The sequence below is a fragment of the Eleutherodactylus coqui genome, chromosome 1 (assembly GCF_035609145.1).
Source record: "Eleutherodactylus coqui strain aEleCoq1 chromosome 1, aEleCoq1.hap1, whole genome shotgun sequence".
Lineage (NCBI taxonomy): Eukaryota > Metazoa > Chordata > Amphibia > Anura > Eleutherodactylidae > Eleutherodactylus > Eleutherodactylus coqui.
Window position 1 is genome coordinate 16,489,640 of NC_089837.1, and position 17,357 is coordinate 16,506,996.

Below are 17,357 nucleotides of genomic sequence, written 5' to 3' on the forward strand. Positions count from 1 at the left end.
CGGGGGGCGCTGTAGACCTGGCACTATGAGGTCCATTACAGCATATAAAGTGATGTCACTGGGGGGCGCTGTACACCTGGCACCATGAGGTCCATTACACCATATACAGTGATGTCACCGGGGGGCGCTGTACAACTGGCACTATGAGGTCTATTACAGCATATACAGTGATGTCACCAGGGGGCGCTGTACACCTGGCACTATGAGGTCCATTACAGCATATACAGTGATGTCACCGGGGGGCGCTGTACACCTGGCACTATGAGGTCCATTACAGCATATACAGTGATGTCACCGGGGGGCGCTGTACACCTGCCAGTATGAGGTCCATTACAGCATATACAGTGATGTCACCGGGGGGCGCTGTACACCTGGCACTATGAGGTCTATTACAGCATATACAGTGATGTCACCGGGGGGCGCTGTACACCTGGCACCATGAGGTCCATTACAGCATATACAGTGATGTCACCGGGGGGCGCTGTACACCTGGCACTATGAGGTCTGTTACAGCATATACAGTGATGTCACCAGGGGGCGCTGTACACCTGGCACTATGAGGTCCATTACAGCATATACAGTGATGTCACTGGGGGGCGCTGTACACCTGGCACTATGAGGTCCATTACAGCATATACAGTGATGTCACCGGGGGGCGCTGTACAACTGGCACTATGAGGTCCATTACAGCATATACAGTGATGTCACCGGGGGGCGCTGTACACCTGGCACTATGAGGTCCATTACAGCATATACAGTGATGTCACTGGGGGGCGCTGTACACCTGGCACCATGAGGTCCATTACAGCATATACAGTGATGTCACTGGGGGGCGCTGTACACCTGGCACCATGAGGTCCATTACAGCATATACAGTGATGTCACTGGGGGGCGCTGTACACCTGGCACCATGAGGTCCATTACAGCATATACAGTGATGTCACCGGGGGGCGCTGTACACCTGGCACTATGAGGTCCATTACAGCATATACAGTGATGTCACTGGGGGGCGCTGTACACCTGGCAGTATGAGGTCCATTACAGCATATACAGTGATGTCACCGGGGGGCGCTGTGCACCTGGCACTATGAGGTCCATTATAGCATATACAGTGATGTCACCGGGGGGGCGCTGTACACCTGGCACTATGACGTCCATTACAGCATATACAGTGATGTCACCAGGGGGCGCTGTACACCTGGCACCATGAGGTCCATTACAGCATATACAGTGATGTCACTGGGGGGCGCTGTACACCTGGCACCATGATGTCTATTATAGCATATACAGTGATGTCACTGGGGGGCGCTGTACACCTGGCACTATGAGGTCCATTACAGCATATACAGTGATGTCACCGGGGGGCGCTGTACACCAGGCACTATGAGGTCCATTACAGCATATACAGTGATGTCACCGGGGGGCGCTGTACACCTGGCACTATGAGGTCTATTACAGCATATACAGTGATGTCACCGGGGGGCGCTGTACACCTGGCACTATGAGGTCCATTACAGCATATACAGTGATGTCACCGGGGGGCGCTGTACACCTGGCACTATGAGGTCTATTACAGCATATACAGTGATGTCACCAGGGGGCGCTGTACACCTGGCACTATGAGGTCCATTACAGCATATACAGTGAGGTCACTGGGGGGCGCTGTACACCTGGCACTATGAGGTCCATTACAGCATATACAGTGATGTCACCGGGGGGCGCTGTACAACTGGCACTATGAGGTCCATTACAGCATATACAGTGATGTCACCGGGGGGCGCTGTACACCTGGCACTATGAGGTCCATTACAGCATATACAGTGATGTCACCGGGGGGCGCTGTACACCTGGCACTATGAGGTCCATTACAGCATATACAGTGATGTCACCAGGGGGCGCTATACACCTGGCAGTATGAGGTCCATTACAGCATATACAGGGATGTCACCGGGGGGGCGCTGTACACCTGGCACCATGAGGTCCATTACAGCATATACAGTGATGTCACCGGGGGGCGCTGTACACCTGGCACTATGAGGTCCATTACAGCATATACAGTGATGTCACCGGGGGGCGCTGTACACCTGGCACTATGAGGTCCAGTACAGCATATACAGTGATGTCACCAGGGGGCGCTGTACACCTGGCACTATGAGGTCCATTACAGAATATACAGTGATGTCACCGGGGGGCGCTGTACACCAGGCACTATGAGGTCCATCACAGCATAAACAGTGATGTCACCGGGGGGCGCTGTACACCTGGCACTATGAGGTCCATTACAGCATATACAGTGATGTCACCAGGGGGCGCTGTACACCTGGCACTATGAGGTCCATTACAGCATATACAGTGATGTCACCGGGGGGCGCTGTACACCTGGCACCATGAGGTCCATTACAGCATATACAGTGATGTCACTGGGGGGCGCTGTGCACCTGGCACCATGAGGTCCATTACAGCATATACAGTGATGTCACCGGGGGGCGCTGTACACCAGGCACTATGAGGTCCATTACAGCATATACAGTGATGTCACCGGGGGGCGCTGTACACCTGGCACAATGAGGTCCATTACAGCATATACAGTGATGTCACTGGGGGGCGCTGTACACCTGGCACCATGAGGTCCATTACAGCATATACAGTGATGTCACTGGGGGGCGCTGTACACCTGGCACCATGAGGTCCATTACAGCATATACAGTGATGTCACTGGGGGGCGCTGTGCACCTGGCACCATGAGGTCCATTACAGCATATACAGTGATGTCACCGGGGGGCGCTGTACACCTGGCACTATGAGGTCCATTACAACATATACAGTGATGTCACCGGGGGGCGCTGTGTACCTGGCACCATGAGATCCATTACAGCATATTCAGTGATGTCACCGGGGGGCGCTGTGTACCTGGCACCATGAGATCCATTACAGCATATACAGTGATGTCACTGGGGGGCGCTGTACACCTGGCACCATGAGGTCCAGTACAGCACACCCAGAGATCTTATATACATGAGGGAGCGCTGCAGAACTTGGTATATAGGGCGACCTAGGCTACCACCCTACCGCCCGGTAACCCCCATATTACAGCACATGCATGCAGTCTACACTCTTCCTGCTGCTCGGCTGTCCTCGCAGTATCAACCCAATCAGGGAAAGATGAGTAACCAGAAGTAGTTCTGCATTACAGCAGGCATCACCCAGCTTTCCCATAGCTTTGGCTTTATGACATTTCCCACCCTCCTTCTGCTCTACCGGATTGCAGAAAGCAGAGTGGCATCCCCCAAGGGTTGGGGTGAGGAGGACATTCTACTTATCACCCAGGTTTTCTACAGCCCTAAACAGAGCTTTGGACTATGGCCCCATACCATCAAACCGCCTCTGCTACCACACCATAGCATTCTGGGAAAGAACTGCTCACAAATTACCCCCTTCTTGCCCAGCCCCTGCAGAGCCACCATTTCCACCAAGGGATAAGCAACAGTGCCCACTGGTTACAGGGTTAGGGCCAGTCTGAGCTGGGGCACCCCTAACTATGAGCCCTGCCATGAAGCAAAAACATCAGTAATGACAAGTGGTGATAATGCAAGCTGTGCCCCAGCGGGTGTGAGCATGGGCAGTGCCACCCCTCGGGGGCAGGATCTGGGCTGCGTCCCTACCTCTTTCTTCCATCGGGCCAGCCACTCATCTCTTTTCCTCTTGCTGACGTAATATGGGTCCCCAGCCTGGAATGGCAGCCTTGGCATAGGCCTCTGACGCAGACCAGACTCCCAGCCCAGCCCTCCACGCAGCCGGCGGCGGTAGCCCTGCTCAAAAAGAAAAGACTGAGTTACAGGGACCAAGGACTGTGCAAGCGTAACAACCGCCGGAGTAAGTCGTCAGGCGTGCGGCCCCGGGGGCTGTCCATCATCCCCACCCCAAGAAGGAACACAGAACATGAAAGGAGGAGGCCAGAAATGAGGAATCAGATGTGTCTGAGGTCCGCCCCTGCAGAGCGCCCCCCGCAGTCACTGCTACAGTCCGGTCTCTACAGTGTAACAACTTCTTACTGTTATTGCCTTACTCTCACTCCGCCCCCTGATGGCAGTTCCTTTTCCAGACATACATCAGTTGTCAGGTGACCACTAAGCTCCGCCCAGAGAAGGACGGATTTAGAAATTGGCAGTTATGAGTGATGCATCATGGGAGGTAACTAAGGTCGGTCACCGATGTAAGGAATAGACGGTGCCTTTCATTTCAGCTGAGCTCTGATTGGCCGACGTGAACAAGAAGCTTCTATACTCTCTGCCAGTACATAGTCTCATCTTCAATAAACTTTATTTATAGTGTCCCAGTGAACACGTCCGGTCCTCACCTCTGATGTGGGGGAATCCGAGTCTTCGTCTTCTTTTTCTTCTTTATCTGAAAGGATGAGAGTAGAGGATTAGTAGATGTTACATTGTGACGAGATCCCTCCAGCGAACAGTCTGTACTCTCAGCTACCTGGCAGAGGCGGTAATTTTATAGAAGATTATACAAGTCTGATTTAAAATGGATTTCCACAAATTACTGCCCCCCGGTGACATCACCTGTCCCACAGTCCCTGGGGGCATGCCCCATGTCCCAATCTCAACTGCATCGGTGTCCTGAGGGGGAGCATACAGCTGGGTACAATGGTGGAGTAGGAGGCCACCTGTGACCTGACAGTATATGTGCCCACCTGTGATGTCATAAGAGGCATCCCAGGGGCACCGACGCAGGATGGAGAGGCAGTACTAGCTCAGCGCACGGCCGGCACCGGGACATTGAGATCCTACTACCCAGAGAAGCACAGTGGAGAGAAGAAAGATTGAGGCAAGCAAGTATGGAGAGAGGAGCAATAATGTGCCCACCTGTTCCCCTGTCTGCTCGGCCTGGCCAGAAAGATGGGTGAAGGGCGTGCGGAGATGGAGGGTATCATTAGTGGGCAAGCACTAAAGGGACATAACTACTGTGAGGAAGCAGTAAGTAGGAATCATAACTGTGTGGGGACACTAACTCTCAGGCACAGAAAGGGCATTATCAAAGTGTGCGGAGCAAAAGAGGGGCACTATCAAAGTGTGCGGAGCAAAAGAGGGGCACTATCAAAGTGTGTGGAGCAAAAGAGGGGCACTATCAAAGTGTGCGGAGCAAAAGAGGGGCACTATCAAAGTGTGCGGAGCAAAAGAGGGGCACTATCAAAGTGTGCAGAGCAAAAGAGGGGCACTATCAAAGTGTGTGGAGCAAAAGAGGGGCACTATCAAAGTGTGCGGAGCAAAAGAGGGGCACTATTACTGTGTGGGCAACAGCATGAATAGACTTTGAAGTTTGACTCTCAGCTGTGTCCGGAGTCATGGAGGCGGGCTGCACCGAGAGAAGAGCTGTGAGTCTCCATGTAGTGAATGGTAAGATGTCACGGTCCGCCATTGTGACTCAGAGCTTAGCGCCAAGTCAAACTGCAAAGTCTATTTATTCAGACACACTACAGTGTTTCGATATAAAACACCCATGGGGGGCAGCAGGCATGACAAAACCCCTGTAATTAAAGGAGACACTAAGGAGGCACTATTACTGTACGGGGTCACTAAGGAGGCACTATTACTGTACGGGGACACTAAGGAGGCACTATTACTGTACGGGGACACTAAGGAGGCACTATTACTGTACGGGGTCACTAAGGAGGCACTATTACTTTACGGGGTCACTAAGGAGGCACTATTACTGTACGGGGTCACTAAGGAGGCACTATTACTGTACGGGGTCACTAAGGAAGCACTATTACTGTACGGGGACACTAAGGAGGCACTATTACTGTACGGGGACACTAAGGAGGCACTATTACTGTACGGGATCACTAAGGAGGCACCATTACTGTACAGGGTCACTAAGGAGGCACTATTACTGTACGGGGTCACTAAGGAGGCACTATTACTGTACTGGGACACTAAGGAGGCACTATTACTGTACAGGATCACTAAGGAGGCACTATTACTGTACGGGGTCACTAAGGAGGCACTATTACTGTACAAAGACACTAAGGAGGCACTATTACTGTACAGGATCACTAAGGAGGCACTATTACTGTACGGGGTCACTAAGGAGGCACTATTACTGTACGGGGTACCTAAGGAGGCACTATTACTGTACGGGGTACCTAAGGAGGCACTATTACTTTGATGGGACACCAAAGAGGCACCATTACTGTACGAAGTCACTAAGGAGGCACCAATACTGTACGGGGTCACTAAGGAGGCACTAAAACTGTACAGGGGCACTGAGGAGCCACTATTACTGTACAGGGACACTAAGGAGGCACTATTACTGTACGGGGACACTAAGGAGGCACTATTACTGTACGGGGACACTAAGGAAGCACTATTACTGTACTGGGACACTAAGGGAGCACTATTACTGTACTGGGACACTAAGGGAGCACTATTACTTTAACAGGACACTAAGGGGGCACTATTACTTTAACAGGACACTAAGGGGGCACTATTAGTGTACGGGGTTGCTAAGGAGGCACTATTGCTGTACGATGACACAAAGGAGGCACTATTACTGTGTGGGTTCACTAAGGAGGCACTATTATTTTGACGGGACACTAAGGAGGCACTATTACTTTGACAGGACACTAAGGAGGCACTATTACTTTGACAGGACACTAAGGAGGCACTATTACTGCACAGGATCAATAAGAGGGCACTATTACTGTACAGGGTCACTTAGGAGGCGCTATTACTTTGACAAGACACTAAGGGGGCACTATTACTGTTCGGAGACACTAAGGAGGCACTATTGCTGTGCGGGGTCACTAAGGAGGCACTATTCCTGTACATGGTGACTAAGTAGGCACTATTACTATGCGAGGACACTAAGGAGGCACTATTACTTTGACGGGACACTAAGGGGGCACTATTGCTGTCTGGGGTCACTAAGGAGGCCCTATTACTGTTCGGAGACACTAAGGAGGCACTATTGCTGTGCGGGGTCACTAAGGAGGCACTATTGCTGTGCGGGGTCACTAAGGAGGCACTATTCCTGTACATGGTGACTAAGTAGGCACTATTACTGTACGAGGACACTAAGGAGGCACTATTACTTTGACGGGACACTAAGGGGGCACTATTGCTGTTCGGGGACACCAAGGAGGCACTATTACTGTGCGGGCTAACTAAGGAGGAACTATTACTGTATGCGGTCACCAAGTATGCACTATTACTGTACGGGGTCACTAAGGAGGCACTATTACAGTACGGGGTCACTAAGGAGGCACTATTCCTGTACATGGTCACTAAGTAGGCACTGTTACTGTACGGGGTCACTAAGGAGGCACTATTGCTGTACGATGACACAAAGGAGGCACTATTACTGTGTGGGTTCACTAAGGAGGCACTATTACTTTGATGGGACACTAAGGAGGCACTATTACTTTGACAGGACACTAAGGAGGCACTATTACTTTGACAGGACACTAAGGAGGCACTATTACTGCACAGGATCAATACGGTGGCACTATTACTGTACAGGGTCACTAAGGAGGCGCTATTACTTTGACAAGACACTAAGGGGGCACTATTACTGTTCGGAGACACTAAGGAGGCACTATTGCTGTGCGGGGTCACTAAGGAGGCACTATTTCTGTACATGGTGACTAAGTAGGCACTATTACTGTACGAGGACACTAAGAAGGCACTATTACTTTGACGGGACACTAAGGGGGCACTATTGCTGTCTGGGGTCACTAGGGAGGCACTATTAGTGTTCGGAGACACTAAGGAGGCACTATTGCTGTGCGGGGTCACTTAGGAGGCACTATTACTGTACATGGTGACTAAGTAGGCACTATTACTGTACGAGGACACTAAGGAGGCGCTATTAATTTGACGGGACACTAAGGGGGCACTATTACTGTCTGGGGTCACTAAGGAGGCACTATTGCTATACGGGGACACTAAGGTGGCACTATTACTGTACAGGGTCACTAAGGAGGCACTATTACTGTACAGGGACACTAAGGAGGCACTATTACTGTACAGGGACACTAAGGAGGCACTATTACTGTACAAAGACACTAAGGAGGCACTATTACTGTACAAAGACACTAAGGAGGCACTATTACTGTACAAAGACACTAAGGAGGCATTATTAGTGTACGGGGTCACTAATGAGGCACGATTACTTTGACGAGACACTAAGGGGGCACTATTACTGTACGGGGTCACTAAGGAGGCATTACTGTACAGGGTCACTAAGGAGGCACTATTACTGTACAGGGTCACTAAGGAGGCACTATTACTGTACAAAGACACTAAGGAGGCACTATTACTGTACGGGGTCACTAAGGAGGCACTATTACTTTGACGAGACACTAAGGGGGCACTATTACTGTACAGGGTCACTAAGGAGGCACTATTACTGTACGGGGTCACTAAGGAGGCACTATTAGTGTATAGGGTCACTAAGGAGGCACTATTACTTTGAAAAGACACTAAGGGGGCACTATTACTGTACAGGGTCACTAAGGAGGCACTATTACTGTACGAGGTCACTAAGGAGGCACTATTACTTTGACGGGACACTAAGGGGGCACTATTACTGTACGGGGTCACTAAGGAGGCACTATTATTGTACAGGGTGACTAAGGATGCAATATTACTGTACGGGGTGACTAAGGAGGCACTATTACTGTACAAAGACACTAAGGAGGCACTATTACTGTACAAAGACACTAAGGAGGCACTATTACTGTACAAAGACACTAAGGAGGCACTATTACTGTATGGGGTCACTAAGGAGGCACTATTACTTTTTTGACGAGACACTAAGGGGGCACTATTACTGTACAGCGTCACTAAGGAGGCACTATTACTGTACAGGGTCACTAAGGAGGCACTATTACTGTACGGGGTCACTAAGGAGGCACTATTACTTTGACGGGACACTGAGGGGGCACTATTACTGACAAAGACACTGAGGAGGCACTATTAGTGTATAGGGTCACTAAGGAGGCACTATTACTTTGACGAGACACTAAGAGGGCACTATTACTGTACGGGGTCACTAAGGAGGCATTATTACTGTACGGAGACACTAAGGGGGCACTATTACTGTGTGTGATCACTAAGGAGGCACTATTACTTTAACGGGACACTAAGGCGGCACTATTACTGCACAATGACACTAAGGAGGCACTATTACTGCACAGGGTCACTAAGGAGGCATTATTACTGTACGGGGTCACTAAAGAGGCACTAATACTGTACGTGGACACTAAGGAGGCACTATTACTGTACGGGGACACTAAGGTGACACTTTTGCTGTACGTGGTCACTAAGGAGGCACTATTACTTTGACGGGACAGTAAGGGGACACTATCACTGTACAGGGACACTAAGGATGCACTATTACTGTACGGGGACACTAAGAGTGCACTATTACTCTGTGGGGTCACTAAAGAGGCACTATTACTGTGTGGGGTCACTAAGGAGGCACTATTACTTTGACTTGACACTAAGGAGGCACTATTAGTGTATAGGGTCACTAAGGAGGCACTATTACTTTGACGTGACACTAAGGAGGAACTATTACTTTAACGGGACACTAAGGGGATACTATCACTGTGTGGGGTCACTAAGGAGGAACTATTACTGTATGGGGTCACTAAGCAGGCACTATTACCGTACGGGGTCACTAAGGAGGCACTATTACTGTATGGGGTCACTAAGCAGGCACTATTACTGTACGGGGTCACTAAGGAGGCACTATTACTGTACGGAGACACTAAGGGGGCACTATTACTGTGTGTGATCACTAAGGAGGCACTATTACTTTGACGGGACACTAAGGCGGCACTATTACTGCACAAGGACACTAAGAGGGCACTATTACTGCACAGGGTCACTAAGGAGGCATTATTACTGTACGGGGTCACAAAAGAGGCACTAATACTGTACGTGGACACTAAGGAGGCACTAATACTGTATGGGTTCACTAAGGAGGCACTAATACTGTATGGGTTCACTAAGGAGGCACTATTACTGTACGGGGTGACTAAGGAGGCACTATTACTGTACGGGGTGACTAAGGAGGCACTATTACTGTACGGGGTGACTAAGGAGGCACTATTACTGTACAAAGACACTAAGGAGGCACTATTACTGTACAAAGACACTAAGGAGGCACTATTACTTTGAGTAGACACTAAGGGGGCACTATTACTGTACAGCGTCACTAAGGAGGCACTATTACTGTACAGGGTCACTAAGGAGGCACTATTACTTTGACGGGACACTGAGGGGGCACTATTACTGACAAAGACACTGAGGAGGCACTATTAGTGTATAGGGTCACTAAGGAGGCACTATTACTTTGACGTGACACTAAGGAGGAACTATTATTTTAACGGGCCACTAAGTGGATACTATCACTGTACAGGGACACTAAGGAGGCACTATTACTGTGTGGGGTCACTAAGGAGGAACTATTACTGTATGGGGTCACTAAGCAGGCACTATTACCGTACGGGGTCACTAAGGAGGCACTATTACTGTATGGGGTCACTAAGGAGGCACTATTACTGTACGGGGTCACTAAGGAGGCACTATTACTGTATGGGGTCACTAAGCAGGCACTATTACCGTACGGGGTCACTAAGGAGGAACTATTACTGTATGGGGTCACTAAGCAGGCACTATTACCGTACGGGGTCACTAAGGAGGCACTATTACTGTATGGGGTCACTAAGCAGGCACTATTACTGTACGGGGTCACTAAGGAGGCACTATTACTGGACGGGAACACTAAAGAGGCACTGTTACTGTGTGGGATCACTAAGGAGGAACTATTACTGTATGGGGTCACTAAGCAGGCACTATTACTGTGTGGGATCACTAAGGAGGAACTATTACTGTATGGGGTCACTAAGCAGGCACTATTACTGTGTGGGATCACTAAGGAGGAACTATTACTGTATGGGGTCACTAAGCAGGCACTATTACTTTGACGGGACACTAAGGGGGCACTATTGCTGTTCGGGGACACCAAGGAGGCACTATTACTGTGTGGGGTCACTAAGCAGGCACTATTACTGTACGGGAACACTAAGCAGGCACTATTGCTTTACGGGGTCACTAAGGAGGTACTATTATTGTATGGGGACACTAAAGAGGCACTATTACTGTACGGGGTCACTAAGGAGGCACTATTCCTGTACATGATCACTAAGGAGGCACTATTACTGTACGGGGCCACTAAGGAGGCACTATTACTGTACGGGAACACTAAGGAGGCATTATTACTGTGTGGGGTCACTAAGGAGGAACTATTAGTGTATGGGGTCATTAAGCAGGCACTATTACTTTGACGGGACACTAAGGGGGCACTATTGCTGTTCGGGGACACCAAGGAGGCACTATTACTGTGTGGGGTCACTAAGGAGGTACTATTATTGTACAGGGTCACTAAGGAGGCACTATTATTGTATGGGGACACTAAAGAGGCACTATTACTGTACGGGATCACTAAGGAGGCACCATTACTGTACAGGGTCACTAAGGAGGCACTATTACTGTACGGGGTCACTAAGGAGGCACTATTACTGTACAGCGTCACTAAGGAGGCACTATTACTGTACAGGGTCACTAAGGAGGCACTATTCCTGTACATGATCACTAAGGAGGCACTATTACTGTACGGGGTCACTAAGGAGGCACTATTACACTTTAATGGGACACTAGGGGGCACTATAACTGTGTGTTACATAAAAGAGGGTACTATTACTGTATACGGGCAAAAATGGGACTGAGCAGCACTGGGCAACCTGTATAGACAGGAATTTGTGAGGGAGGATTGGGGCATGGCTAATGCTAATAATGTGGTGCAGTGTGCTTCGCGTGACGCAGGAGTTATCACTCTCTGCATTGCTGGGAATATGGATGCACTGCAGCTTTGCCCCATTCCAGCCCCGCTGTGATCAGTGACTCCGGCTCAGCTGCACAGGAGACTGATGTACCCTAAATACCTACCTCCCACCTCTAGAGGTTCCAGCTGCTGCTCTGTCCCTCCACCATGCTTTACGCTGCAAGTCTCTGCTGTGTACAAGCTCAACACACGGACAGTAGATTACACAGAGGACAGAAAGATTATAAACTCCAAGTAACTAAACCTCCAGTGAGAGGAACAAAGTGCTTTGGAGACGTCCTTACATAAAGCGATGAGGGGACCATCGCTGAGGCCTCTCTGCTTGCTGTAAGTGAGTGGAAACATTAAGAGCTGGAGGTCTGTTACAATTGTATCCCGTCTAGAGTTTCGGGGCTTCCCGTTGGAGGGCTGGGGGGACACTTACTAGTCTCGGCGCTGTCTTCTCGGCTCCTCCGTCCTCTCCTCTTATTGGTGGAACACTCCTCTGTGTCCTGAAAGTCCGGCTCATCATCCAGTAAGCAGCGCCCGTTCTCCAGCATGGACTCAGTGTCAGTTGCCTCCTCCTCCTCCTCGTGGGTGATTTTTTTGTTTTTACGGATGGGTTCAGGAATTGAGCTCTCCGGCGCGGGCGTCTCAGGCTTTAGCTGGACACTGGTCACCTCCACCTGTCCGTTGGGCACAGGATCTGGAGGGCTGGTTTTTGGGGACGTGTGGCACTTAGGGACTGAGGCAATGTCTTTGGATGCACTGACACTTTCCACCTGTAAGAAGACAGTGCAGAATAAGTAACTGATGAAGGCAGAAAGAAAAGCGCGACAACATGACAACCTTCAGGAGTTGAGTCGCCCTCCTGTGTCCGGTCACGACTCGACCGGAGGTTTCTTAGGCTCTGCTATATATTTCCATCATAGGAGCCAAACAAAAAGGGCAAAAACCACTAGAAGCTGCAGCCCACTAATCCACAAATAATGACCCCCATCCGAGTGTCAGGAGATCATCACATGACCTATTACTGCTACATCATATCCTTATACGTACACCAGTCACATCCAGAGCTGCAGCCCCCATTCTGTTATTACATTACATCTTAGGCCCCCTGTCCACGGGCGAGGCGGAATATTGAGCAGGTCAAAGAACTGACAGTTCCCTGCGGTGAGCCTATCTGACAGATAGGAGAATCACGGCAAATCGCAGCATGCTGCGATTTGAGTCCCGCGAGTGGAGAATCGCTATGATTCTCCGCTTGTTGACAGGGGGCTGCGCTTTCCATGGCAACGCTATGGAAAGCATGCACCGCGTTACCCACGGCCGGATTACCGCCGTAACACAATGCAAGATCGTCCGTGAACAGCAGCGCTTATGCACAAGTCACATCTAGAGCTGCATTTACTTTTCTGTTACATTATGTCGTACGCACTAACCCACTCCAGAGCTGTATTCAATATTCTGTTAAATCATATCTTATATTCCAATCCCAGAGCTGTATTCAGTATTTTGTTGATAGACCATCTCTTACACTCCAATCACATCCAAAGCTGTACTCACAATTTAGCTGTTTCTCTATTTCATACTCCAATCACATCCAAAATGGCACTCACACTTCTGTAACACCATGTCTAATCCTCTAGTCACATCTAGAACATCAGTCACTATTCTGTAACAAGTCTTATACTCTAGTCATCTCTAGAGCTGCATCGATGATTTTAACGTAACATCATGTCTTATCCTCCAGTCACATCCAGAGCTGCACTAACTTTCCCGATCTCATCTCTTAGGCTGCAGTACTGCACTTCTCACTTCTGCCCTCTGCTGGCTCGATGCCTGCTTTGCCGATACTAAAAGCAGCAACATAGCTAGATATCGAGTAAATGCATCCATCTACCAGAGTGCGATGCAGCGGAGGGGTCACTCGTGAAGCCCCAGGTAGGCTTCATGGAATATTCCAAGGAGGAACCAGTACACGGCAGCTCTGCATGTGACAGGAGTAGAAGACATAGACATAGGTCAGCACTAGAGATGAGCGAGCATACTCGCTAAGGCAAACTACTCGAGCGAGTAGTGCCTTATTCGAGTACCTGCCCGCTCATCTCTAAAGATTCGGCTGCCGGCGCGGGTGACAGGTGAGTTGCGGCGGTGAGCAGGGGGGAGAGAGGGATCTCCGCTTCGTTCCTCCCCGCTCTCCCCCGCCCCTGCTGGCACGCGGATCTTTAGAGATGAGCGGGCAGGTACTTGTATAAGGCACTACTCACTCGAGTAGTTTGCCTTATCGAGTATGCTCGCTCATCTCTAGTCAGCACGCAAAGCTTCCATAAAAAAAAAACTTTTCTATATTTTATTCATTATAATTAAAAAGATGTTACAATACAACAGAGATGAGTCTACAATGTGCAGCAGACAGGCGGAATGTCTATACAATCATGGGATCTTTACAACTTACAGATAATAAGAACTGACAACCAGGAGGGGGTTTATTTTACCGATCATGTGTCTGTAAGGGAGTGTCCATGCAATCATGTGACCTAATCAGCTGCTATTTAGGAACAGCTATATCATTTATGAATTAAACCCCCTAAAGAAGCTTGGGGTGCAGGTGGTAAGGCGGGCTTTATACATTACGTACTGCTGCTTATATGTGTAGATTCAATGCTTTGTATCCTTGATGTGTCATTTTATACGATTACATGTTTGCGATATATCATTTTGCATACATGCATTTTTTGAGCATATATTTAATTCCATGAACTTGATATGTTGCATGCCTTCCCTCCGGCTGTCTGCTGCACATTGGGGACTCATCTCTGTTGTATTGTCACATCTTTTTGACTGTAATGAATAAAATCTAGAAAAGTTTTTTTTATGAAAGCTTTGCATGCTGACTTATTATTTTTGAAGTATTTATACCTGGTTCCATCTAGAGCTGCATTTACAGTTCTTAGTGCCGGGGCATCAGCGAAGCCTCTGGAACTGCGGGCATAACTCATCGATAATGAAGAGTCCGTGGCACATGGGTTAAAAACTAATAAGATAGGGAAGACCTGAAGATGCCCCGGGCAGGACAGGATGCTGCTGCGTGCATAATCAGATTTGTGTTGTGGACGGTCATTATCAAAGCAGATACGGAAAACAGAAGACGTCATCAGCGGCATCCAATACAGCGCATACACCAGCAAATCCATCAGACGTATCAGGAAGCTGAAGTACAGCCGACATGTCATCATCATCTGCAGCATCAGATTATTAATGTCTGAGGTCAATAATGTACAGAAAGACCCACAAACACCAGAGTGAGCGCACTGCAGTATCTCTAAGGGCCACCATTATAGTAGTTATATGCTTGTCACATAGGGGGCAGTATTGTAGTAGTTATATTCTTGTACATAGGAGCAGTATTATAGTAGTTATATTCTTGTACATAGGGGGCAGTATTATAGTAGTTATATTCTTGTACATAGGAGGCAGTATTATACTAGTTATATTCTTGTACATAGGGGGCAGTATTATAGTAGTTATATTCTTGTACATAGGGGGCAGTATTATAGTAGTTATATTCATGTACATAGGGGGCAGTATTATAGTAGTTATATTCTTGTACATAGGAGGCAGTATTATACTAGTTATATTCTTGTACATAGGGGGCAGTATTATAGTAGTTATATTCTTGTACATAGGGGGCAGTATTATAGTAGTTATATTCATGTACATAGGGGGCAGTATTATAGTAGTTATATTCTTGTACATAGGGGGCAGTATTATAGTAGTTATTTTCTTGTACATAGGAGGCAGTATTATACTAGTTATATTCTTGTACATAGGGGGCAGTATTATAGTAGTTATATTCTTGTACATAGGGGGCAGTATTATAGTAGTTATATTCATGTACATAGGGGGCAGTATTATAGTAGTTATATTCTTGTACATAGGGGGCAGTATTATAGTAGTTATATTCATGTACATAGGGGGCAGTATTATAGTAGTTTTATTCTTGTACATAGGGGGCAGTATTATAGTAGTTATTTTCTTGTACATAGGGGCAGTATTATAGTAGTTATATTCTTGTACATAAGGGGCAGTATTAAAGTAGTTATTTTCTTGTACATAGGGGGGAGTATTATAGTAGTTATATTCTTGTATATAGGGGGCAGTATTATAGTAGTTATATTCTTGTACATAGGGAGCAGTATTATAGTAGTTATTTTCTTGTACACAGGGGGGAGTATTATAGTAGTTATATTCTTGTACACAGGGGGCATTATTATAGTAGTTATATTCTTGTACATAGCGGCAGTATTATAGTAGTTATATTCTTGTACATAGGGTACAGTAATATAGTAGTTATATTCTTGTACATAGGGGGCAGTATTATACTAGTTATATTCTTGTACATAGGAGCAGTATTATAGTAGTTACATTCTTGTACATAGGAGGCAGTGTTATACTAGTTATATTCTTGTACATAGGGGGCAGTATTATAGTAGTTATATTCTTGTACATAGGGGGCAGTATTATAGTAGTTATATTCATGTACATAGGGGGCAGTATTATAGTAGTTATATTCTTGTACATAGGGGGCAGTATTATAGTAGTTATATTCATGTACATAGGGGGCAGTATTATAGTAGTTTTATTCTTGTACATAGGGGGCAGTATTATAGTAGTTATTTTCTTGTACATAGGGGCAGTATTATAGTAGTTATATTCTTGTACATAGGGGGCAGTATTATAGTAGTTATTTTCTTGTACATAGGGGGGAGTATTATAGTAGTTATATTCTTGTATATAGGGGGCAGTATTATAGTAGTTATATTCTTGTACATAGGGAGCAGTATTATAGTAGTTACATTATTGTACATAGGGGGCAGTATTGTAGTAGTTATATTCTTGTACATAGGGTACAGTATTATAGTAGTTATATTCTTGTACATAGGGGGCAGTATTATACTAGTTATATTCTTGTACATAGGAGCAGTATTATAGTAGTTACATTCTTGTACATAGGGGGCAGTATTATAGTAGTTATATTCTTGTACATAGGAGCAGTATTATAGTAGTTACATTCTTGTACATAGGGGGCAGTATTATAGTATTTATATTCTTGTACATAGGGGGCAGTATTATAGCAGTTATATTCTTGTACATAGGGGGCAGTATTATAGTATTTATATTCTTGTACATAGGGGGCAGTATTATAGCAGTTATATTCTTGTACATAGGGGCAGTATTATAGTAGTTATATTCTTGTACATAGGAGGCAGTATTATAGTAGTTATATTCTTGTATATAGGGGCAGTATTACAGTAGTTATATTCTTGTACATAGGGGGCAGTATTATAGTACATTCTTGTACATAGGGGGCAGTATTATAGTAGTTATATTCTTGTACATAGGGGGCAGTATTATAGTAGTTACATTCTTGTACATAGGGAGCAGTATTATAG

At 47.2% G+C, this 17,357-nt stretch overlaps 1 protein-coding gene across 4 annotated transcripts in view; it reads right to left on the reverse strand.

Moving 5' to 3' along the window:
• The window catches only part of DNMT3A (DNA methyltransferase 3 alpha), a 355,992-nt gene that overhangs the window by 186,556 nt on the left and 152,079 nt on the right, over window positions 1–17,357 (reverse strand). For 3 of the 4 annotated variants that reach the window (XM_066594395.1, XM_066594394.1, XM_066594396.1), the window contains 3 exons: window positions 12,347–12,683; window positions 4,358–4,404; window positions 3,663–3,809 (listed from right to left, as the gene is read on the reverse strand). In XM_066594395.1, the coding sequence (XP_066450492.1) occupies window positions 3,663–3,809; window positions 4,358–4,404; window positions 12,347–12,683 (531 nt within the window). The remainder of the gene's footprint in view (window positions 1–3,662; window positions 3,810–4,357; window positions 4,405–12,346; window positions 12,684–17,357) is intronic. The other variant, XM_066594397.1, reaches the window with a different exon arrangement.